At 40.3% G+C, this 25,373-nt stretch overlaps 2 protein-coding genes across 5 annotated transcripts in view; both read left to right on the top strand.

Annotated features, from left to right (window-relative positions):
* The window catches only part of LOC105695872 (monocarboxylate transporter 12), a 30,140-nt gene extending 14,328 nt beyond the window's left edge, over positions 1–15,812 (top strand). For 2 of the 4 annotated variants that reach the window (XM_012417869.1, XM_012417870.1), the window contains exons 2-11: positions 9,791–10,091; positions 10,171–10,314; positions 10,454–10,659; positions 11,569–11,797; positions 12,740–13,200; positions 13,537–13,762; positions 14,268–14,443; positions 14,523–14,745; positions 14,961–15,208; positions 15,303–15,452. In XM_012417869.1, coding sequence (XP_012273292.1) covers positions 9,791–10,091; positions 10,171–10,314; positions 10,454–10,659; positions 11,569–11,797; positions 12,740–13,200; positions 13,537–13,762; positions 14,268–14,443; positions 14,523–14,745; positions 14,961–15,208; positions 15,303–15,452 — 2,364 coding nt within the window. Of the gene's footprint in view, positions 1–2,060; positions 2,578–9,790; positions 10,092–10,170; positions 10,315–10,453; positions 10,660–11,568; positions 11,798–12,739; positions 13,201–13,536; positions 13,763–14,267; positions 14,444–14,522; positions 14,746–14,960; positions 15,209–15,302 lie in introns of those variants that run through there. The other 2 variants (XM_012417868.1, XM_012417867.1) reach the window with 2 other exon arrangements.
* Positions 15,813–15,863: 51 nt separating this feature from the next.
* On the top strand, positions 15,864–17,149 carry LOC111673935 (uncharacterized proline-rich protein-like). The gene is made up of 2 exons (XM_023432235.1): positions 15,864–15,882; positions 16,773–17,149. Exons 1-2 carry the CDS (start codon positions 15,864–15,866, stop codon positions 17,147–17,149), a joined length of 396 nt encoding a protein of 131 aa, XP_023288003.1.
* The last annotated feature ends 8,224 nt before the right edge of the window (positions 17,150–25,373 follow it).

Raw genomic sequence — 25,373 nt, 5'->3', positions numbered from 1 at the left:
TCAAATGTCATCAGATTAATATATGTCATATTTTGTTTACTACTCGTATGAAAAAAATGTACCTTAAATTCATACGCGCATATACATTATCGGTCATTGTTTACTAGTCGAATGAAATCCTAATCGTCTTTAAGTAAAATCAGATAGTTTATCATTACATAATTTCATTGAACGTCTGATTTGTCATTTAATATCTAACTGTTGTCAAGTACCAAAAAATAATTAAAAATAAAAAATGATATAATTTTGGATAAAATTTCGTGGTCTTTTTTATTAAATGTATGAGAAATTAATATTATTTTAAAGTAACGGAAATGACAACATTAATATAACGTTAATATAACATGTTACATAACATAAGTGGGGAGTAATAATTAACATTTAACTTCCATGATACTTTTATGCTATATAACATGTTAGTTTCGTAAAACGTAACATTTACTCAACAATTATATAGTAGTGTTCACTGGGACACTGAAAAGAAAAAAAATGGAAGGAAATTCACATACATTTTTCCCCCCTACATAACGGAAGTTTTACATAAAAATCCGTAAAATGGAAAAATGACAAATTAGAAGATGTATAAATGCACGTGGCTGTCATGTTCAGTTATAATAGATTAGTGTACATTAACGATTTAATTTATTAGGACTAAGTTAACGGGAACGATTTGACGTAGTGCATTGCAATCAGACCAGCATTGGTTCTAAGATTACGATTTATCATCTGGCACCATAAAGAGTTTTATAGTAACCTCCAAATGTATTGTTTAAATCAGGGATAATTTGACGTTCAGTCATATAAACGAGACATAACCTCTTTACGCGTATCGCGGCATGATACGAGAGAAAATAAATGCCCGACGCTGCGAGTCGGCGTTCCCAGTTTCCCGGGAGATTTAAAACTCGCCAACTCCCGCACCGTGATTATCTCTAATCAGTCGTAGCCTTTGAGTTTTCGGATCTTTAGGAAATGGGGTTCATTCCTCGACATGACCGGGACGGGAATAATGTGATCCAGAGGGCCGTGACCGAATACAATGGCAGGGACGGCATGACAAGTGCCTCCGTTTATTATTAGTTCGCCTTGCATCCGCCGCGACTGACGGCGTGGCTGCTGCGCCGTCGGTAAAGGCGGAAAGAAAAAAAAGAGCACGCCTAACGACCGCCACCGAGACGGAGCAAGATGGAACGTAGTTACGGCCCACAGCCCGATGAAAACATGAAGCGGTTTACGTGGGGGTGACGCGTCTCGCAAAAGGAAGGCTATTTCCATTTCTCGTATAAATCTCCCAAACTGCGTACATCGGCAAGCTTTACTTTCGTTTAGAAGTAATATATCACGCATACAAGTATTGCGCTCGAATCGTTGATCCCTAATATTTAATCCTGCGAATATCAGGGGGAAAAGGAAAGAGACAACAGCTGGCACTTTCCGTTTCCGTCCCAAGCGCTCAGTGTTTTTCCGTATTTCCATCCGACGCTTCATAGCGAGAACATTCTAACAGCCAATGGAAAGAACGCCATATTACCCGCGTACCCCTTGGGGTTGGCGACCGGCTTCCATTTTGAAACGCTCAATACTTGATCTCTTCACCTTCGGGTTATTGCTCCGAATGGATTTGTCCAACTGGACGAATCCAGAATCAATCGGCCGTAATTCCTCTCGGCGACATATTTGGGGGGTAAATTAGAATCGAAGAAAGGAATCGGGGGCGAAGGGGCACGCGTCCGATCGGGAAACATTGACCCACGATGCCGTGACCGGGCACGATGACAGGGCAGCGCGTCAAGTGCCCTTAGTTCGGGACGCGCTCGCTGCGGCGGTGGGCGCGCGAACTACCGTCGTTCCCGTCGGTAAGGTAGGGGTCGACAGGCCTCTCGAGAGAGCGCGCGGCACCGGGCGCGGCGGAGGCGCGAGCGAGACGGAACTTGCCGGCGGGCCGGCCGGGAGGAGAAAAGAAGCGAAAGGAGCGCGATGATTGGCGCGATCGGCAGTGGCAGGAGGCCGGGGGCGCGATGGGCGTCGGGGCGGTCGGCGCGCCTTGGCAGTCGCGTCGGTCGGCTCGTCGTCGTCAGCTCGTGGCGAGAGTCCGCGCGTGTCCGCGCGTGCCAGCGCAGGTGCGCGATATTCGCGCGAGTTGCGGGAGCCCGGGTCGCGGCTGAGACCGTAGGGGGCCGCGGCGTGGCGGCGGGACCCATGGGCTCGCGATGCCGGGGTCGGCGGTCCACTGAGGAGACCGGAGCCGCTCTCGAGACGGCGTCCTCGAGAAAGATGGCAGCGGACTTCGACGACGCTCGCTCCTAAAGGCGGCCCTACCTCGACTCGGCCCTCCCTCCGGGGACCCTCGCAGGCCGATTTCGAAACGCCCGGAGCGCGCACAGCTGCCGAGACTCCGCGGCGCGCCGTATTAATAGAAGCCCTCTCTCCGCCGCCCGCTCGCTCTCCTAACCTCCTTACGGGGTGCGCTTCCTCGACGCGGCGCCCAACGCGGGACCCACCAGGATGTCGCGCGTCTCGCTCAACAAGTCACAGTACAGCCAGTACGGCTCGAGGCGGGTCCGGAAGATCAGCACGGTGCGTGTTTCTCCCGATCCTCTCCTCCCGGCCGCTAATCGCCCGGGTGGCGTGGACACGTGACTCAGCCTTGACAGCCGTTTGCCGTGGCCGAGCGCATTCGCGCGCATCAAGGCGCATCGAGGCGGGCTCGCTGACTTTCCCCGCGTGTTTACGCGGCCTAACCTCCCGATGCGCGAGCGATCGGAGCGCTCCGACTTCTCCTTCTCCCACCTTTATCCTTCCACGAGCTTTCCGCCCTTTGTCTCCATTTGCCCCCGGATTTGGGAAACTCCTCTTGCTTCGTCAATTTATCCTGGCCATTTGAACGTCTTTTAAAATCCATTAAGGGGATATTAAAGGGTCATTCAATGTATCTAAATCGCCTAAATATTGATAAACCTTTTCTCCTAACTGAGTTCGCCGAATCATTCGAAGCCCCAGGACGTGATTATAAAGGCCCTAAGGAAGAACCCGATGCTCGTGGAATTTCACTGTTTCACAAAAGAAAAAAAATGTGATCTTGGTTCTAGCCTAGGCTAAATAACCAAAGATTTTCCTTGATAAATGAAATTTCACGAAGATCGCGCTCTTCCTTAGGGCCTCCATGTTCTCGCGATGAAGTTTTTCGAATGACTGGGTGCGTCAAGTTTGTAGAAAGGTTTTATAAATATTTTGACTTTTTGGTATGTATATGCGACACTTTCGTGTCACCCCTCAATCGTCTAACGGGGTGATTATTTTTCTTCTCCTTTCGTTTTCCATCCCGCGGTTAATTTTAACGTTTGGGTACCACGTCATCAGGAAACTCGGTGGAGTTTCGCGCCAAATACATTTAAAAGCCTGCGCGAACGGCGCGGAGCAACGCGAAAATTCGACGCGTCAATTCGATAAATATTTATTTCTCAATTGGGAGAACATATATCTTGGATAATGTATGTACCGTGGAACGAGGAAGCGCGGTCGAGGCGACTCTTATCTTCGAGGTATCGCGGAATTTTTTTTTCACTCGTGGGTGTTTCCGCGATCGCGGAACACTGCGCTCGGCTTAGTCTAATCGCTTGACTTTTTCACGGCCATTGGACGGATAATAAAAAATCGAACATCCGGTTGGTAGTCTTGGGTGACGAGTCGACCTCTACAAGGGCGTATATGGTAGCCTAATGTGCTCGAAACGAGGCGCAAATTTTCTTGTCCTCGTTTTGGAAACGGCGCAATAGCTCTTTTGGGACGAGTCGACCTTTTGCGAAGGCTTTTTTCTCCCTCGACTTCGCGAGATCTGGACGAGTGGAGTATCTTTTTTATCCGTATTTTAAGGTGAAGTGAAACCCCCGTCAAATCAGTCGATTCGAATACAACACTTTGTTTTAAGGGTATTAGACCAAACCGTCCGAAACTTTGACACATCACTCCTGATCATCTAAGAGTTGTCCTGACACATTCAACATTTGGATTTTTTTTTTTAATTTTTTAACTCAGCCCAGGCCAGAACCAAAATGGCGTCGAGCTCTCATATTTCGATCAATATACAATTATCGAAGGCTCTGATATGAGAATCGAAAGGGTCAGGACAATTTTACGACAATTTAGAACACTCTGGTAATCGATAAATTCGCATTTGAACGGGATAAAGGCAAAAAAAGTGTTGTATGCGCTTCTATGCCAAAACGATGGTAATACGAGGTCTCGGAGTGAAAATTTAATTGACCTAAAAATCACAGATGGCGCAGGGGGTCCCTCTGCAGTCAATTAGGGCCCCAGAAAACATGAATCCAGAGGATTTCTGAAGTTTTACTTCAATTTCTTTATAAATAATATACGAAAACGACAGGTGGAGTATGCCATTTGGTATAATACCCAATATAATTCGATACAGCTGTCAATATAAAAACGAACGCCGGCAACGTAGGCATTTAGAAAAATCTTTATCAACGTCGATCAAGTTCCTCGACGTGTTTCACTTCACCTTAAGGGTTATACGGCTTGGGGATATTTATACACGCATACAACGATATACCCAGAGCACAGCCTGGCTTTTAGACCAACGTTCCCTAAACCGGATTTTTCGAGAAATTTTCAAAGTAGAGCCTGGAATTCGACCTTAACGGTTCGTGTACGGTATTAATTATAGTACTACGTATCTCGAAGTTGTGGGCGACTCTCACTTTGTACGAACCTTCATTGAAGTCTTCGATTTTTCTCTGATTTTATTTGTCTTGCATTTCTCCGTTTTCTTGAATTTTTTTTTTTTTTTAAGGGATACCATTGCTGCATGATTGGAGTTCTGTTTAAAATCAGCTTGTAGATCGGTTTGTAAAAAAGTGGAAAATATTCAATGAGGTTTCCGGTTATTCCCGGGTAGTCTGGCATCGAACTCGTTTAATCGATAGGACAAAGAAGTGTTTGCAGGGAAAAGAATGAAAAATGAAATGGTGCCTGGTACTAGTTTCCACAGCCGGGGGTATAGGCTTTCTTTTGTCCTTTCTCTGGTAAACAAGAAAAAAAAAGTAATATAATTTGGGTCATTAACGTTAGTCCGTAGGCTTCGTCGTCGATTTCCTCGTAATCGTCGAACTGAAACGTATTGGGTCGAGGTATTTCTTGAATGATCTTATATTTCGACTAGAAAAAATAAGAGTACTTAAGGTGAAGTGAAACACGTCGAGGAACTTGATCGACGTCGATAAAGATTTTTCTAAATGCCTACGTTGCCGGCGTTCGCTTTTATATTGACAGATGTATCGAATTATATTGGGTATTATACCAAATGGCATACTCCACCTGTCGTTTTCGTATATTAATTATAAAGAAATTGAAGTAAAACTTCAGAAATCCTCTGGATTCATGTTTTCTGGGGCCCTAATTGACTGCAGAGGGACCTCCTGCGCCATCTGTGATTTCCAGAACAATTAAATTTTCACTCCGAGACCTCGTATTACCATCGTTTTGGCATAGAAGCGCATTCAACACTTTGTCTGCCTTTATCCCGTTCAAATGCGAGTTTATCGATTACCAGAGTGTTTTAAATTGTTGTAAAATTGTCCTGACCGTTTCGTTTCTCATATCGGAGCCTTCGATAATTGTATATTGATCGAAATATGAGAGCTCGACGCCAGTTTGGTTCTGGTCTGGGCCTTAAAAAAAAAGTGTTGTATTCGTATCGACTGATTTGAAGGAGGTTTCACTTCACCTTAAAAGCAAAAATCAAATATCAGATCAGGGATTGGATCAGGCTCTGGAGCTAATTTAATATTGGGGATTCTTGTCTTCTAAAGAGTTGGGCACCGTTGAAGGTGAAGTTGGGATTTACACCGAGGAAAACTGTCAATAACAAATTAAATTACGTTTGCGCAAATGTGATAACTGTTTTTTATTTTATTTTATTAAATCGTGTTAAGATCAGGATTTCAATCAATATCTTTGAGGGCTCCTGGGTTACAATCGCTTGATAATAAGGCGCGCCCAACACTTTCCCTTAATCCAACGTGATTTAAGATGATATGAAAGTGTACATATATATATACACACACCCCCCAAAACGTCAAAATGTTTATAAAACTATTCTCTAAACAGAGTGCACAGAATAATTTGAAACTTCAGCAGGTGAACATGGAGGCGCTAAGGAAGAACGCGACGCACGTGAAATTTCATTTTTCAAAGAAAAATTTTGTATGTCCCAGACTAGAACCAAGGGCACATATTTTTGTTCGAAAAATGAAGTTTCATGAGCGTCGCGTTCTTCCTTAGGGCCTCCATAATCACGCGTTAAAGTTTCCAACGATTCAGTTTACCCAGTTTGAAGGAAATTATAAATATTTTGACGCTCTATATATACCCCTTTTATATTACCTTAAAACAACGAAATGCAAAAACAAAATATCACAAAGTAAAGGATAAATGACCCCATCAAGATCACCCTATAAACAGGAAAGTACCAGCTCCAGAAGAACGGAAATATCTTTCTCCACTTTCCTTGTTTCGAAGACCGGTACTACGTCGCTTTGTGTCGTAGGGTTCGGATCAGAGAATAATGCACATATTAGTTAAAAGAAAAACTTGGGAAGTAGTAAAATCATCCCAGAAGGAATTACAAAAAGTTGACGTACTACACGTCCTACGAACTTTTGATTCCGAAAATTTCCTGTACATATTCTATAAAAATGCGTGAAGACCTCATTAATGGGGGATTGATATCATTTATGGGGGATTGAATGATGAGTGAATCAACTCATTGAATCATCAATAGGGGATTGAACATATATTGAGGGTTCGTCTGATACCTTTTTTTTTTTACGAATGTTTGATTTCGGTAACTGCTGATATTTCGACATGCTAAGTTTGCATAGAAATCTTTGCATGCAGCTCCCTCCAACGTTAAATGTGCCCACTAACTAGGCTGGACCTCGTTTATCCACCTGGTTAGAAACGAGGCCGACGTTAACTCGTATCAAGACGCTAAGCTTGGTTGGAGACGCACTCGAAAGATGCAAAGTTACAAACGTAGAATACGTGAGTGCGTTCTTTGCACCCATGTCACTCCTAACGCAACCAAGGTTGGGTGGGCATAACACGTCATGTAATATACGTGACTTTCTACACGTATATTACAACGTATAATACGTTTCTACTTTTCTATGTGAGTGCGAAGTTCTATTTATAAATAGAAAGTAATAAATCCAATTAGGAATTTGGTATTAAACTGGGTTAAGTTAAAAGGATTTTGAACGCAAGCGCCAAATTAATTATTCCTTCACTATTTTTACGTATTTACATGTGCGCTAAGAGACGTTTATAACCTAGCGGATACATATATTGTGGATCTGCGGCATCCGCCATATTGGAAACGTAAAATTTCATACAATTTTGAACGCAAGCGCCAAATTAATTATTCCATAAAAAATATATTACGTGTTAGCTTATGTGCTAAAACACGTTCAGAACCTAGCGGATGCCGTGCATCGCACATCTGCGGCATCCGCCATGTTGGAAACGTAATTTGCTGGTTTTCTACGATTTTCTACGGTAAACTGCGTGGTTCACATAATGTAGTCAGAAAGCTCGAAAAAGGGGAAATTACCCAACCCTGAACGCAACCATAAACGGGGCCAGCCTCGGTTAACGAAACAAGGCCGAACTCGCCCGAGCCCGAGTCCCGCCCGGTTAGGCGGAGAGTGACAGTCGAGATCAGCTGATCGACGCCGACCTTCGATTCCGGCCCAGTCATCGCCGGTTGCTCCAATCAATTCCCATTGCGACAAGGTCATTAAGCGGCCCCGCGGTCAAATGACAAGCTTGATTTCTCCGGGTGTCCATTTCGTCGAGATCCGAAGGATTTCGACGGATTTCGACGGTTTCGACGCCTCACGGATGCTTTGAACGCCGGCTAACCTCGCACAGTTACCGCCGGGAAAACACTTTCTATTTGTAGGGACGACCGGCGTGAGTCGGGAACAAGGAGCCGCGTTGTTCGAGTTTCCTCGCCGGACGAACTCGGATGTTATAAGACTGACCTTTCCGACGGATTTACCGTTTCCTGCGAGAAACTTCCAACCGATGCGCACCGATCTGCCTCGCCATTGCTTCTCTACGTGCAAAGTGTTTATAGCGCCTTGTTACTGGATAATTGCTTGCTAGAAATTTGCAAACTGCCTGCAACCTGTGACTTAGTGCGTTGGATAGGATGGACCTTGTGTCGCAGTGCTCGAAGTGTGTTATTGCTTATGGATATACCGTCTCAGTTGCTTTTCTTGGTAGAGACGTTGCGAATCATCAAGAGGCTTTCGATGAGGAAAATTGTTAAATTGGTTCTAGGTAGTACTTCTGTATTAGGAGGCTGTCGTGTAATGCGTATTAATGTTAATCGATGCATTAGACGATAAAATATGTAATTTGCATTTACGCTAGGTCAAACTGCGCATAGTTGCAAGGAAATTACTTGTGCCATGAGGACGTTATCTGGCAGTAGTTTGTTAATGTTCTATACCGATGAATGTGTAACTCGTTCGAGCTTGAGATTTGACATTGTTTCGCACACACCTGCCTTGGCAACGTTCCAAACAAAGCATGCATTTAAATTATGAAGACCACAACGGTACAAAGAAAGCAATCCGTTGCTGCTTTTGTCTCTTGTTTGTGCAGATGGAGTCCGAAGATAATCTTTTATTTTCTATATTTATGTATAATTGCACAGTGGCGACAGGAATACTTTTCTATCTGATATATTTGAGATATCATTTTCATGACTCAAGATTTTACGTAATTTCCTCCAAGGTTGTATTGACTATTTCCCGGCAAGACGTTTGCTCTAATAATTATGACCTCCTCATAGCGAGGAAATGGTTTCCTTTGAAAAATCTAAACATTGGCCCGACGTCAATGCTGTGGTTGAAGTTAAATTTGCTGTGAAGTTGACGTTGATACAAAGCGAGCACAATGCCAAAATTACGTGTGGTATGGATGGATGTGTTCCGAGCACTTTACATGACTTTAACAAAGACGTACATCAAACTCGTAATTTAGCTGTAGCTCTTTAAGATTGCTTTTATTCCATGTAAAATGCCATTAAAAATAAGACTGGTAGTATGTTAGCAATGTCACTTTGAAAGGTTATAGTTTACGTTTATTGTGTGAGTCAAGCTTCCCTCATTAAAATTGCGTATGCAATACGTGTAAAAAGGACATTTTCTATGAACTATCATAGCCGGTTTCCCTGTATATGCAAATATGGCAAAGCATTGAGTAAAGTATTAACTTAACCTTATTGAACGGTGCTTTCTAAATTGTCACCCTCGTATCCATACATAGAAGTTTTCCAATCAGGGCTTGAATCGTTTATGCGTATCGCAACAAGTTTTTTTTTTCCTTGTAATACTATTCAAGGTGAACTACCGGTTACTAGAAGAAGAATATGGAAATCTAAGATGAGACAAGGTGCATTCGGCACATTACTAAGCAATATTGCTTTGCCCGAAGAGAATAACAAAATGAATTTAATTTGTGGTAATTTTTCTATTACACTTGAGTACAATTCTTAATAATATAGTGCTTTGACTTGTATCTAAGTTATTATTTCTTATCGTCCATTGGGGTGTATGTTTAAGCGTTTCAAACATCGTCCTTTTTTTCCTTCCCAATTCCAAGCATCAATCAAATAATTTCTTTGCATGGATTATATAGTATTAAATATTATGAATGTGTGTTAATAGACGACTAATTATTATAATAATATTTACAGACGGAGAGTGAGTACTCGGTGGAGGAGCAGGCACGATTGACGAACACCGATGGAGGACCCGAAGAGACTTCACCGGAAGATGAGGCAGGATCGCTCTGTGAATATCATGATATACCACCACCACCTGATGGTGGTTACGGTTGGGTGGTGGTATTTGCATCATTCATGTGTAACATGATAGTGGATGGTATTGCCTATACCTTTGGTGTCTTCCTCGGAGAGTTTGTCAAGTATTTTGGGGAGGGAAAAGGCAAGACTGCTTGGGTTGGATCTCTTCTCTCTGGCATGTACCTAAGTGCTGGTAAGAATCATATATATGATTTATATAGTTCATTGAACAATTAAGTGGATTTCATTTTAACGTAACAATCAATGTCTAGGTCCTGTCGTCAGTGCACTGACAAACAAATATGGTTGTCGAGCGGTGTGTATGGCTGGCAGTTTCATTGGAGCGGCGGCATTTGTACTTTCAACCTTATCCACCTCTGTAAATATGCTAATGTTGACTTACGGTGTCATGGGAGGTAAATATTCGAAGGAAAATAGTTAAACTACTTTCATCTTACGATTTTATAATACTTTATTTACAATCTTATTTCCCGTTAATAACATAACATAAGAAACAAATGGTTCTGAGAGTTATTCTTATGTGAAATGTTACAGGTATAGGGTTTGGTTTAATATACCTACCAGCTGTGGTATGTGTAGGGTATTATTTCGAAACCAAAAGATCGTTGGCTACGGGCATAGCCGTTTGTGGTTCGGGTTTTGGTACTTTCGCATTTGCGCCCTTAGCCACGATACTATTAGAAGCATACAGTTGGAAAGGAGCAAATCTGATTCTAGCCGGCCTTATTCTTAATTGTGCGGTGAGTAACCAATCGATTGACTACAAGTCGTTGCGTTCGACTAGCGTACTTGAATATTTATTGAGTGACAAAACGTATTAAGCTATTTGTTGTAAGAATATTACAAAGCCAATTAATGTGATATGAAATGGAGCCTATATATACCTGAGAAGTCAAATCGTTGGGGAAAGTATTTACCGAATTGGGTGTACCTATTCGTTTCAAATTTTACTACGTGAACATGGAGGCCCTAAAGTAGGTCCTGAAACTCGAGAAACTTCATTTTTCATCAAAACTTTATTTATCATGAACTAAAACCAACATGGCGTGGTTCGTGCACGTTTTCGATATTTTACGCCTGGAGGCTTACAATTGAAAATGAAGAGTTTTGGGACCTAACTTGAATAATTTAGAATACCGTAGAAATGGAATATTACAGAGTCAGATGGGAAAATATGGTATGCTGGCTTGTCCCGTGGCTAATACGTGTTTTTAGAGCAAAAATTTAGTTGCAGCTAAACGTCACAGATGGCGACGTTGCCCCTTAACAGTCGTTAGAATAATGAATTCACGGGATTTCGACAGTTTTACGTCGATCTTTTTATCATTACTTTACCGAAATGACGTATGGAACGCTTCAGTTCGTATAATTCTCAACGTACACTGTAAAAGACTTCAATATAAATATAAATGTCGGTAACGTGACGCGTCAGCTTATATTACCACTTAAGTATTCGGAATGGCATTGCTATAAAAAAGGGTATTGGTGAATATTATTTTATCGGCATAGATTAAATTTCTCAGCGCCTTTCATATCATCTTAATCACGTACATGTGGACACAAGAGGGAGGACATGTCCATTATTTTACGTTGAATTTCATATCGCTAGACTGGGCATACTTTTTTGATCAGAAAAATGTTCATTCCAGGTATTTGGCGCCATGATGAGACCTTTGGAGTATCCAAAGACTTCATCCGTCAAACCGCTTCTGCAAAGAATGGCCGAAGAAAAAAGGTTCCAAATGGAACGTGGAAGTATCGGCGGTTCGTACTTCATGGTACAACTACCTGATGGGTCAATGGAGAAGAGGATGAAAATGCCTATTAACATCGATCCTGGTGTACACTCTAGCTTCAACTTAGATCAATTAGTGCCTGGTAAGATTGTGTAGAGCGGCTAGCATTCCCACCTTTTTTTGCACCTTCTCATCTTCATCTTGTTTATCGAGGCGAGATCCATTCTTTCGTATTGAACAACAATTTTAATTTCTGAACTTCAGAATATTGAACTAATATAAGTACGGTCTTTTTTTAAATGCGCTTATTACTCTGTAAACCTTAAATATTTAATACGGACTTAGAAGAAAGAATCCAAAAATAAGGAAAATGTTCGAGCATAGATTAGTATCTGAATCCGTATATTTGTGACACACTCGAAACGAAGTTGCCATTCCTGAAAGCTAATTTAGAAATATAACTTCATTACAGATAGTTTATAATTAACAACGCTTTATTGAAAATAATCCCAGTTCAGAGAATCGGTACTTTTTACACGTTAATATTTCACAGTTCTCATGCGTGTCTCTAAAGCGGATTTTTATATCTCAAATTTCTTAATTCAGTCTATGGTGTGTATCCAGAAATTGAACGTCTTCGTATTGAAAGAATTTCAATTCCGTACATAAATAGTTCAGTATTCTATCATTTACCAATACTTATTAGGCTTCCACGTAGTAGGCTACAAAAGCGTATAATGACTGGACAAAAGTGAGACTTCATTATTATTGTTAAAACAGGGCAAAAATGTTCTTTCTTAAATTTACTAATGAACAATACAGGATACATATATGCAATTGTAGTAAGCTCATTTGCTGTATGATACCTGTTTTACCATGTTTTAACCATAATAATATAGTTACAATCAACTTCTGTCCAGCTCCAATATATGTCTGCGGAGTAAACTGTTTTGTAAAACAGTTTCACATCAGAATTCTACGTAAATGGTTCCTCGTATGCCTCGCTACAATCGATAGTGTGGTTTGGTTCGTTTCATACATCCTATCAGTTTGTAACAGAATTCAATCACTTGTAATATTAAAGGAACGCCTTTAACACCAGTACCAACAGTACCGACTCTACCAACGATCTCGGAAGTAAAAGTACAAGAGCACTCGTCCAGCGGAGCAACCAGCAACAGCGGCAGCATGGATTTGAAAGCAGTGTCGACCAAATCCAGGAGCAGGAAGGCCGTAGACGATATCAAGGACACCAAAGATACCACTGACAAATCCGAGAACGAGTTCAACAAGCCAAACATTCCCAGGAACGCTTCTCAGCCCGCCTTCACGACCCACGTTCAAGGATTGCCTAAAAATGGATCCGTGCCCTTCTTCGACAGAATTCGTAAGACCAGCACTGGCGAAAGGTATAAGCCATCCTTAAGTGCGATCAAGAATTCCAGGTCGACGTTGAATTCGAACGGGGACATTAGGAAGAGCTTGCATCTGAGACTCTCGACGAATAGCATGCTAGGATCTCGAAATAATAACACCGAAGTCGATGTAAGTACGAAGTTTATTATTATTTTCATGTAAAGATTACAAGGAAAGATATCGGATCTTTTTTAAATTATACGATGGTGGGTGAACATGCCTGTAAAGATTTTCATTTTATTGTAATAACGATTCTTCTGTATTTTCATGTATTATTATTATTTTTTCTTTTTCTTTTTAATTCAAATACTGGATTCTAATTTTGCAACGTACCTCCCAATCTGTATTTCTGTACTCACATTGTATCTACCTCAAGCTCTAGCTTACCTTTGCATGCCAAAATATTGGAACTCATGTCTATCTGCAGTTTTATAAAATCCTCATTGTCTGTTTCTTTTTCTTAAGGACGGCGAGAGCATTACCTTTACAAGTAAATCTAGCATACCGAAGGAGAAGCCCTTAATGGTACGGCCCTTGTCCAGAAAGGATATTTTCTACAGTGGAAGCGTGGTGTATCTGCCAGAATACCAAAGTCAAAAGTCCCTTGCTAATTACCGTCAAAGTGTGATCTCACTTCCAAAATCTGTACGCGGGGACGTTCGAGATGGAGATGTTGAAAAAGCACCACAGCGTAAGTATTATTTGTTTGCGTCTTAACAGGTGAATTTGGTTTCATTCTAATCGCTCACAGTTGGTACCGTATTTAACTGGAAAAATTAAAGTAGTGTTCAAATGCGTTCCTATGAAAATGAGATCAACTATTGTAATATAATATTAAGGTGGATCCAGACGTGACCATTTTTGCATATCTATACGAATGCTCATGTCTGAACATGAGTTACGTGTGCGTGCATGCTTTAACGTGATATGAAAGTGTCAGCTTATATATATATATATAGGCATATTATTAAAGCATGCACGCACAAAATTGCGGGGACCGATAGTCAGTGAAAAAGTATCTTTGCAAAACATTAGTTTGAACGATACCGATACGATGACGGCGAACGGACAGACAAAACCATTCAGACGCAAGCAAGCGGTTCGGATGCGCAAAAATGCTCACGTCTGAATCCACCTTTACATATACAATATAGTAATATTAGATGTACATGTAATTTTGATTACATTCTTTTCAGAGCCACTTTGCCCATGTCTAGTATTGCCCGACTCCTTCAAAGATGCCCTGGCAACGATGATGGACATGTCCTTGTTGAAAGATCCTGTATTTCTTTTAATTGGTATTAGTAACGTTTTCGGAATGGCTGGATTATACGTCCCGTTTGTGTACTTAGTGGATGCCGCAGTTCTGGACGTGAGTTTTTAAAATGTAGCTCCTCGACTCCTGTTATCAATTTTTTCCCTATCTTTAAATCTGCAATTCTGGTTATTAGGGAATAGAGCCGAATTCTGCATCGTTTCTGCTATCCATTATTGGAATCACAAATACTTTTGGACGTGTGGCCTGCGGCTACGTTGCGGACTTCCCACAAGTCGACTCTTTGTTGTTGAATAACATTTGCTTAATTATATCCACCGTCGCGGTCGCAGCAACGCCTTTTTGCCACACTTACGCTGCTTATATCGTGATGAGTATCTTCTTCGGGATAGCGATATGTAAGTATAGTGATATCTTCTGGCTTTGCGGTAACTTCGAACAATTGTTCTGTATTTAGCACAGCAATTTATTTCCAATTATACTTATTAAAAAGTACATTTTTTCATATTACTACTTTTTTTTTTTTTTTTTTAACTATGGTAGCGTTTCCAATTTATTATGAGGCGTTTGTACATGAAGTGAATCTAATCCCTTGATCTTTTTTTAACATCAGCTGGATACATTTCGCTGACATCGATTATTTTGGTGGATCTCCTGGGCCTTGACAAGTTGACCAACGCTTTTGGTCTTCTGATCTTATTTAGGGGGGCAGCCGCCATTGTTGGATCGCCATTGGCCGGAGTCGTTTACGATGCGACACAAAGTTACAGTATCCCATTTTTTATGGCAGGATTTTTTTTCTTTGTCAGTACTATCACCAGTTTCATGGCGCCCGCGATGAAACGTTGCACCACGCCGGAGGTAAAGTCACTCACGATATTATTTCCTTCTCTATGACTAGGATCGTTCATTTTAATGCGGTGGGATTGTACCGATTGCTTGTAACGCGTTGCAGGCACAACCTGTGATATTAGATACATTGACGCCTATCGATGAAGATATCGAAGAGGAAAATGAAGAAGAAATCCCGGAAATAGTAGAAACTGCCCCTTCACCCCAAGAGCAACCCGAGAAGGAGATCAAGCAAATAGAATCCGTTCTGTAATTGAAGTCAATGCCTCCAACACCGTTCTGTACAGAAAGAGAGAGAGGGAAAGAAGAAGTCGCCTTTACTCCGAGCCACGCTGTGATAGGGCTGCCATTTTGAGGAGATCTTGAAAAAGGTATTTCTTTACTTGTACGTATTTAATCGACGAAGCACAAAACGGGCGGCACATACAGCGGGACATTGGGCGTGTTCGCAATTTGGAAATTTGGCCGGTCTCGCTCAATGTTAAGTTTGAACCGATTCACGGAGTTTTGTCACAGGTGGGGGAGGGCTATTGCCTTCTCGAGAAGTCGCTCTTGAATAGGATATTTAATTAACCTAATCAGTATCGATCAACAGTATGAAAATTTCAGAAAAGTGGAAACAAAAAAAAAATAACACGCTTTTGCACGTGCATATCGACTAAGAATGTACTTTAATTTGGTCTGTAAGTAGTAGAACGGACATTGATCCAAGTGAGATCCACCTGCGACCTTTCTCACTCGGAGTTGCCACCAATCCGACTCCGGAGGCGCAGCTTCTGGCTGTAACGCGATAAGTACTTTAATTCCACGCGAGCGACATGTGTAAATACATTGATGGAGACACGCCGTGTGAATAAGTTACAGGGCGAAACATACAGTTTGCCGTCGAGGAGGGAGACTTACGATTGTAAATAGTATAAAACTACTTGTATAATAGCTATAACGAAGCGATGAGATTAGTTAATTGTGACGCTGATTTCTATACCGAATCGCGGTTTTCAGAAAACTAATTAATATATTGATTAATGAGCAGTAACACTTGATTAGATAGAGACTTATTAATATATTAATTATGCCGTTTAGGATTTTTATCGTGTTAGTGTACGAGGTCCTCGTTCGCCGTAGCTAGTTTGGGTTAATTAATCGAATGACCGTTTAGTTAGCCGTTGTCGTTCAAATATGCGATAAGGACTAAGAAGCACATTAATTAACACAAACTAATCAACTAAAGAACGGTAAACGTATAAATATATATGGACATATATATATATATATATCTCGACGCGTGCACGCGATGCAACGACGCCGATTCGTGCATGTGCGAGATTTAGAGCGTGGCTCCTGTGGCAATTGCCGCACACCTCGCGGGAGCCGTTAATTAATTAATCGATTATCCTAATCGATTCAATTAAAAAGACTAGTGAAAGAATTATTATTGACATTATGTGATCTACACATATACAAATTCTATGTATATTATACATTCTTACCTATACACAAACACACACTAACGAGTGAAAATCATTGTAAATCTTGTTGAATGCTAAACGCAAACGTTACGCTGTGTACATAGTATATAGGACGACATTTTTATTTTTATTATTATCGACGTCATCGACCAACATTGGTACCACTATCGCTCCTGCTGTTACTATTACTGTTGCCATCACTGCTGCTATTACCACCACCACTACTATTACTACTACTAATATTACTACTACCACCCCACCACCACCACCACCACCACCACTACTACTACTACTACTACTACCACCACTACCACCACTACCACCACTACTACCACTACTACCACTACCACTACCGCCACCGCCACCGCCACCACCACCACCACCACTACACTACTACTACTATTACTACTATTACTATTACTACTACTACTACTATTACTGCTACTGCTACTGCTACTGCTACTACTACTATTTACTATGACTACTGATACTGTAACTTCATGCACTACTGCTGTTATTACCGCTACTGCGTCTGTTACACTTTTATTTTCGTTATTGTCGTTGAGAAGACAGTGTTTGCGGTTTGAATCAAATGCGATATACCACACGCATTAACTTAAATCTGGATCCCCGCGTAATAAGCGCTCTCGCGGTACGAATGCTTAATTACGATTATGTTAAGAGTGTAATTAATGTACGTGCACGCTCACGGACTCCTCGAGCGTGTGTATGCGTACGCGATCAATCTATATATTAACATTGCATATACGCGTCGCCTCTATCGAACTTACTACGCGTACGCATGCATACGCACTTGCGATAGGTACGCGACACCTCTCGTGAACATGTTAATATACAATATGGTACAAAGAAGAACAAATGTATTAGGTGATGTTTATCGAAATTGAAGAGGAATTATGAATTTTTATTATTGAAATCTAATGCTTCCTGTCTTACTCGATTTCACTCATCCCGGTAATTTGTACGAAGATTTCTTTCGCATGACTATTAACGTACATGGGTACCGTTATTATTTTGAATTCAGTTGCGATCTCGTGAATTGAAAATTATGTTTAGGTTAAATATACTGTGTTACGTTTTCCATTTTTGTTCTGTTATGACTTTTCTTTAATGATAATAGAGAACTAATAATCTATATACACCTCACTGTTTATTCATTTCGTAAGAATGATCGTAACTTGATCGAGAGTTTTTCAAATATTTGGCCGTGTTCTTTGATTGATTCTTTGATACCGCTAAAATTATTAATGAAGAAAAGAAGAATTAGCAAAGATAAATTAATTTTACGATGATTCCTTTCTTACTTTTGTAAAACTTTGTAAATGGGACAAATCTCGTCAAGATTATATATTAATTTTGTTAAGCATTTGAAACATAGCTCAAGAGATATAAACTGGAAATAACGAAGTGCGTAGAATTCCGCAAATTGTTAATAGAATCTATTATGAAAGTGATAACACCCCATGAAAGACCTGAAGTAAAACAAAGTGTATTTTATATTGAACGAACATGCACTTGGTCAATCGGTATTTATGTACCGTCATTTAGCTGTTCACTTTCCATGCTCTACGTATGTTTTACGGGTACTATGTACCTGTTACAGTGAAACACCGAAATCTGGAGAATGTCGACTTTCACCGGTGAATGTCAACATTCACATAGTCGCTTCGTGTATGTCCGAAATATTTGTTAAATACCCTTATTTCTGACTTACACCGGTAAATGTTGACATTCACCGGTGTGTGATTGTCGACACACACTGGGGAGGGTCCGAATGTACAACAATGTAATGAAGTATTCGATCTTTCACCGACGTATTTGGTATCTGTTAACATTCACCGGTGAAAGTCGACATTCTCCAATTTCGGTAATTCACGGTAACATACCCACACTATTTCTACCCTGTGCCATTAAACCAAGTGGCAAACATTTCCGAAGTTAAATCGATTTGCATACACTTTAGCTCGATTTATCCAGCTCAACCTTGCGTTGAGCTTAAATTTCTCCAGTGGAAAACATTGTAACCGGTCCCATACGAGTTGATCCATCTTTCCATAAATCCACTGAATAATTCAGCCAACTCAGCGGATCATTGAAAAATATGCATGTGCTAGGAATACTCAACCACGGCATAGTCTATGAGTTATCTCGTAAATATGCTCATAGATGGATCAGTCGACCTTCACGGTCGCAAACAGAGTTGGATAGGTATAGTACGTCATGTAATATACGTTGTTTTCGCCGCGTATGTTACATCGTATAATACGTTCCTAGTTTCCTACGTGGGCGCGAAGTATACTACACTTTCCTATTTATAAATAGGAAATAATAAATCCAATTAGAAACTTCATATTAAACTGGGTCAAGTCGAAAGAAGTTTGAATACAAGCGCCAAATTAATTATTCTTCCAAACTTTTTACGTGTTTACACGTGCGCTAAAAGTCGTTTATAAACTAGCGGATACATATATCGTGCATCTTTGGCATCCGCCATATTGGAAACGTAAAATTCTAAACAATTATGAACGCAAGCGTCAAGTTAATTATTCCATAAAAAAATTTACGGGTTTACATATATGGTAAAAGACGTTTTGAACGCAAGCGTCAAATTAATTATTCCATAAAAATATATACGTGTTTATATATGTTCTAAAAGACGTTTTGAACGCAAGCATCAAATTAATTATTCCATAAAAATATGTACGTGTTTACATATGTTCTAAAAGACGTTTTAAACGCAAGCGTCAAATTAATTATTCCATAAAAAAATTTACGGGTTTACATATGTTCTAAAAGACGTTTTGAACGCAAGCGTCAAATTAATTATTCCATAAAAATATTTACGTGTTTACATACATGCTAAAAGACGTTTTGAACGCAAGCGTCAAATTAATTATTCCATAAAAATATTTACGTGTTTACATACATGCTAAAAGACGTTCTGAACGCAAGCGTGAAATTAATTATTCCATAAAAATATTTACGTGTTTACATATGTGCTAAAATACGTTTATAACCTAGTGGATGCCGTATATCGCACATCTGCACATCCTTCATATTGGAAACGTAATTTACTGGTTTTCTACGATTTTCTACGATAAACTACGTGGTTTACGTAATACACGTAAAAAACCTCGAGGAACGCAAAATTACTTAACCTTGGCCGCAAGAGTGTCCTTGATTTTCCCCCAAATGGAGGAAGGATCGCGAGGGTCACGTGTAGTTCGTTACAAGGAAGTTCTACTACGTGTCGTAGAGTGGACGTTCTAATGGTGCGGTATGCAGCCGGTGTGCGCACCACGTGCTGTCAAAACTGCCGAAGCACGTGTCTTCTATTGATCACGCCGCGGAGTGCGAGTGCAGTTCTTCGGGAGCTGTCAGACAAGTTGCGCGTTATCGTTCGCGAAGCGCGTGTTAGATCGGTATTCAATATTTCTTACTAGCGATTTTCTCACTCCTATCGAAGCTTGGATAAACTTCGTTAATAAATCAGTGGGTAGACTAAACATGCAAGCAGGTCGCTGACAAATTTGCATACCTATGACATTTGCGATACCATTTAAAAGTGCGTGGAAAGGTTCGATTTAAAAGTTTCCATTTTTATGTCTCCGTTCGATCGATTAATGCTTGCCGACGTATCGGCAAAGGTTTAGGAAAATTTGATCCCTGTTGCCTGGCCACTCGATAATATCATGCAAGGTAATTTTGGGCATTAAGGTGAAGTGAAACCCCCTTCAAATCAGTCGATTCGAATACAACACTTTTTTTAAGGGTATTAGACCAAACTGTCCGAAACTTTGGCACATCACTCCTGATCATCTAAGAGTTGTCCTGACACATTCATCATTTGGATTTTTTTTTTACTTTTTAAACTCAGCCCAGACCAGAATCAAAATGGCGTCGAGCACTCATATTTCGATCAATATACAATTATCGAAGGCTCTGATATGAGAATCGAAAGGGGCAGGACAATTTTACGACAATTTGGAACACTCTGGTAATCGATAAACTCGCATTTGAACGGGATAAAGGCAAAAAAAGTGTTGTATGCGCTTCTATGCCAAAACGATGGTAAAACGAGGTCTCGGAGTGAAAATTTAATTGACCTAAAAATCACAGATGGCGCAAGGGGTCCCTCTGCAGTCAATTAGGCCCCCAGAAAGCATGAATTCGGGGGATTTCTGGAGTTTTACTTCGATTTCTATATAATTATTGTACGAAAACGACAGGTGGAGTATGCCATTTGGTACAATGCCCAATATAATTCGATACAACTGTCAATATAAAAACAAACGTCGGCAACGTAGGCATTTCGAAAAATCTTCTTCATCGACGTCGATCAAATTCCTCGACGTGTGTCACTTCACCTTAAGGCCCATGTGGATAGCGTGACCCACGCTTATTTTTCACTATATACCAAAAGTGCAATGTTTGTGGCTCCCTCTGCCAGCTCGTAGGACAAATGAGAGTCCATTGGGTGTATTGCCAGGGCTGTTGTCGGGTCCATGGTAAACTGAGATTCATAATAAATATTCCCGAGTGAATTATATCAAATTTGGTTGCAGCGTTCAAGCTGTTTCTCACAAAGTTTTGTAAAGTCCTGCTCTGTCTCGCAGATATGTAGTCCCTTACACTTTTTTCTACATATCGTTGTATTAGTTTTGTTGAAAAGGTAAGTTCTTTTAGAAATTATAACTTGGGAATGTAAATTGCACCGAACGGGGAATAAGGCCCAGCATAGCGCAACCAAAGATCTTTTTCAAACAGGATATGAAACTATGACCAGTTGCAGTAAATACAACGTCGTAACAAAATTTGAGCGAAATACCTTAAAAAGCGAAGCCTGGTATTTCAAAGAAGACCGAGAACTGGGACCGCAGCCTTTATCAAGAAAATAGGGTTGCCGATTGCGGCAACGTACCTTGTGCAAGAAATATCTTTACGAAGAATGCTCGAAGACAACATTCGAGGATCTTGATGACATAACTTGCCTTAACGGTACAAATTAATGTGCATCCTCTCATCAATTGTCCGTGGGTCTTATTACCTACACGTTCAGGTAACAATGCCGAGCAGCACCATCCTGCAATTTTTAAACAACGAATATATTTAGAATTATATTATATTTTTATAGTTTGTACCTGAAATAAACGTCGTTCGTGTACCCTTTACTTATTTCCTATTCTCAAAGTACTTTATATTTTAGATTTTACAAGCCTTTCGAGTTATGGTGGGCCTTATTACCCAAAGTTACCTTATATCAGCTTTTCATAAATTGCGTCGCAGCTGATATCGTATTTACCCCACTCGATGCACCTGTGGTTATTAGATCCTGACTAATTGGGATTCAAAGGATACCCGCGTACATAAGCCCATGCGTTTATCGATAGTGAAAGGAAGTTCGAAAGACTTCCCGAGGCCCGGTTCTGCTTTTATTAGCGCAGATAAAAACCGGAAAACCTGAATGAAACCGCAAATTTGGACACTAAGTATATATGTTACAGTGAAACACTGAAATCTGGAGAATGTCGACTTTCACCGGTGAATGTCAACATTCACATAGTCGCTTCGTGTATGTCCGAAATATTTGCTAAATACCCTTATTTCTGACTTACACCGGTAAATGTTGACATTCACCGGTGTGTGATTGTCGACACACACTGGAGAGGGTCCGAATGTACAACAATGTAATGAAATATTCGATCTTTCACCGACGTATTTGGTATCGGTTGACATTCACCGGTGAAAGTCGACATTCTCCAATTTCGGTCATTCACGGTGACATGTATACATGGCAGTCCGGTCGGTACAAATTAGATTACAGTAACAGATAGGATTGCTTTATAATATCACAACCGTGTTTCGTATCTTTATCTCCTGATTTATTTCTTTCGTTCCTTATTTTCTACCTATTCGTTCGGTATTAAAAATATATGCAGTATTGCAAAAGTAGAGAAATAATGTCAGTCTTTATGTCTGTTTGCTTACATGTTTCGAACAACCTATCAAGATTGATTACATTGACTTAACACAAACTACTGTTAATCATATAAATCTAATTCAATCTGACGTATTTCAAGTTTCAACTACAAACAGTTAGTAGTACATTGGTTTTAACAACTAATTCTCTCATAGTGAATTTTTCGGGATTTCCTATTATTCGTTTTATCAACCGTCTTGAAAAGATCAACGAGGCGAGTCGAAATTATGATCCAATTTAGAACCTATAATTGTGAGCCTAAAATGGCCTGTTTTAGATCTTAAAAGTAATAGATACTTTCATTTCTTCTACTTTTAAGCCTAAAGTAGGACTTCATTTATATTAACACATTACCGACCGGAAGTCTCTTAATCGATTTTGCGATACCTGTGATCGCTATTTATCTCCAAATTCGCTGGTCAATAAAGTGTGAAGTAGGACTTTCGAGGGTAAAAATAGGACATGAAAAATGACATTACATCAAAGAAGGTCTTACTTAGTTCAAAGCCGAGCTACAATTTTGGACTCGGGTTTCTCCTTTAGTCTTTCCAAAACGAATTTTTGATAAGCTTTAATTGTAGTTCTTAAGGTGACATGAAAGTGACGTCAAAGAGGTCTCGTTTATGGATCTTTTCTTCGAACTAGGTGTACCGAATTGTTTCCAACTTTACCACGTGAACGAGAAGGCAATGAAGGGCATGTTCACTAACAAAGTTTCAATTTTTTAAAATTTGTTTATAGACGTTTCAAAAAAGGTTGTATAAAACATGAAGTTTTATGGGCGTCAGGATCTTCCTCGGAGCCTCCATATTTACGTGGTAAACATTCAAACAATTCGATACACCAAGTTTATAGAAAAGTTTCACGAACAATTGATCCCTCTTATGCCATTGTTACATCATCTTAAGTAGAACCTAAGAGTGAAATACGATTAAAAAAGGTTTTACTTAAATAACGCAGGTTCAAAATGGCGCTAAGATTTCGGCTCGGCGTAGGACTTAATTCGTAGGAAGTGAGACGTCGACAAGGTCAAAAGTAGAATTTATAGAGCGAAATAGGATCATAAAAGGGCTTACTTCCGTTACAAAGGTTCAAAGTAAGGCTAAAACGACTCGGGTTTTCTCGTTGATTGGCCGTACACCTAACATTCCACATTGAAACCGTACACGGAAAAAAAATAATTTCGTTACAATTACTATAGGGACATGGTTAAAATACTGTGGGAAGTAAAACCACAGAAATGGTGAAATTGACAAAATGGAATGGTAATATTAATTACACGAAGAAGGTACAATACGCCCAGGAAAATGAAAGGTTTATCTGGGAGCTGTAACCACATATTATATTAAGGTTATACCCGTTGCGAGGTTATTCTAAATTTACCTATGCGATTACAGAAACAATGGTTAGGCTCCATTAGGTTCGACAGGATCACCAGGAGGCAAAACTTCTCGCAGACGATGCAGACTGCTCGTTTGCATATAAGACCCGTTACCATCCCTTACGTTTACGATACAATGACTGTACCCCTCCCCGAAGAAGAGGAAAAAGGGAAGTAATCATCAGAAATCACCCTTCCGAGCATCAAATGACATCTTACTCCTTAAGGTTATAAATTTATGAGAACTCTGACAGAAACATATGTATAACGTATGTAATCATAAAAATCGAATTCTTTATGTCGCCGGTAAATTTATAAATGTATATTCGTAGCTATGCCCAATGTTGGAACAACTCGTTCCCTGTAGTTACGTTGACTAAATAGTGAAGTAGCCCTTACTATATTCTTTTTACTATGTTGCGCTGGTTAATGCAACCTCCTCCGAAGGTTGTCCTTGTCTCGTATGTTCCCTTGCACTAGGGTTACGATTCCCACAATTGTGGTGTTTTCCTGCCCATTCTTTTTTTTTTCTCCGCGCATAAGATTCCTAATGAATACATTTGAAGAAAATGGTAAATATCGGCAAAATCCCGGCCTTCGTTAGGTTTGTTCGCGTTGATTACACTTTCTATACTCGAGGGTAACGAGAGTACTACTTTTCTTGAAAAGTGCAGAAGGGTAGATACACTTTCGTCGACGTTCCGAACGCCGGAAACCTCACGAAAGTCCAAGATGAACGATTTAGTAAAGAGGTACGCGATTTTGAGGTTATCCGTATCGGACGAAGATGAATACGAAAATGTAATGCTTCTTCCAGCCTTCATTCTTGAGCCGTCTTCGTTTCCTACAATTCGTTCTATTACCTTGTAATTGTAGAAGCTGAAAATTCCTTTCACGAGTTTCAGGTATTGAGGATCAATAAGCGTCAGAATATTATTACAGGAGGATGAAAAACAATTTAACTACAACAGAGAAAAATAATAGTTTAGTTCATTCCAACCGCGGTTAGGTAGTAATACATAATTATTGTAAATCGTTTCAAACATTACGTACTAAACTAAAACGCTAAATCGTTCTATACACGAAGAAGATGCATTAACAATTACTTCTATTTATATTACGTTGAGACATTAGCATAAATTTTGTATTCTCCTGTTCGTTGGTCTTCTCAATTTTGAAATTTGCCGCCAAATTCGCGGGCTACCCTTCTTGCCCTCGCTCGGGATCGAGGGTAGAAAGTGTAGAGAAAGTGTACCCTCGGGGTAGATGCCCACACAAAACGAACAGCGACGTCTGCGTCACTTCCGTCAAAACGAACCCCAA

This window comes from Orussus abietinus, unplaced genomic scaffold, assembly GCF_000612105.2.
Source record: "Orussus abietinus isolate OABI.00-Male unplaced genomic scaffold, Oabi_2.0 scaffold215, whole genome shotgun sequence".
In the NCBI taxonomy this organism is placed as follows: domain Eukaryota; kingdom Metazoa; phylum Arthropoda; class Insecta; order Hymenoptera; family Orussidae; genus Orussus; species Orussus abietinus.
Note: the sequence above shows the minus strand (reverse complement) of the source record. Positions and strands in the feature narration are given on the sequence as shown.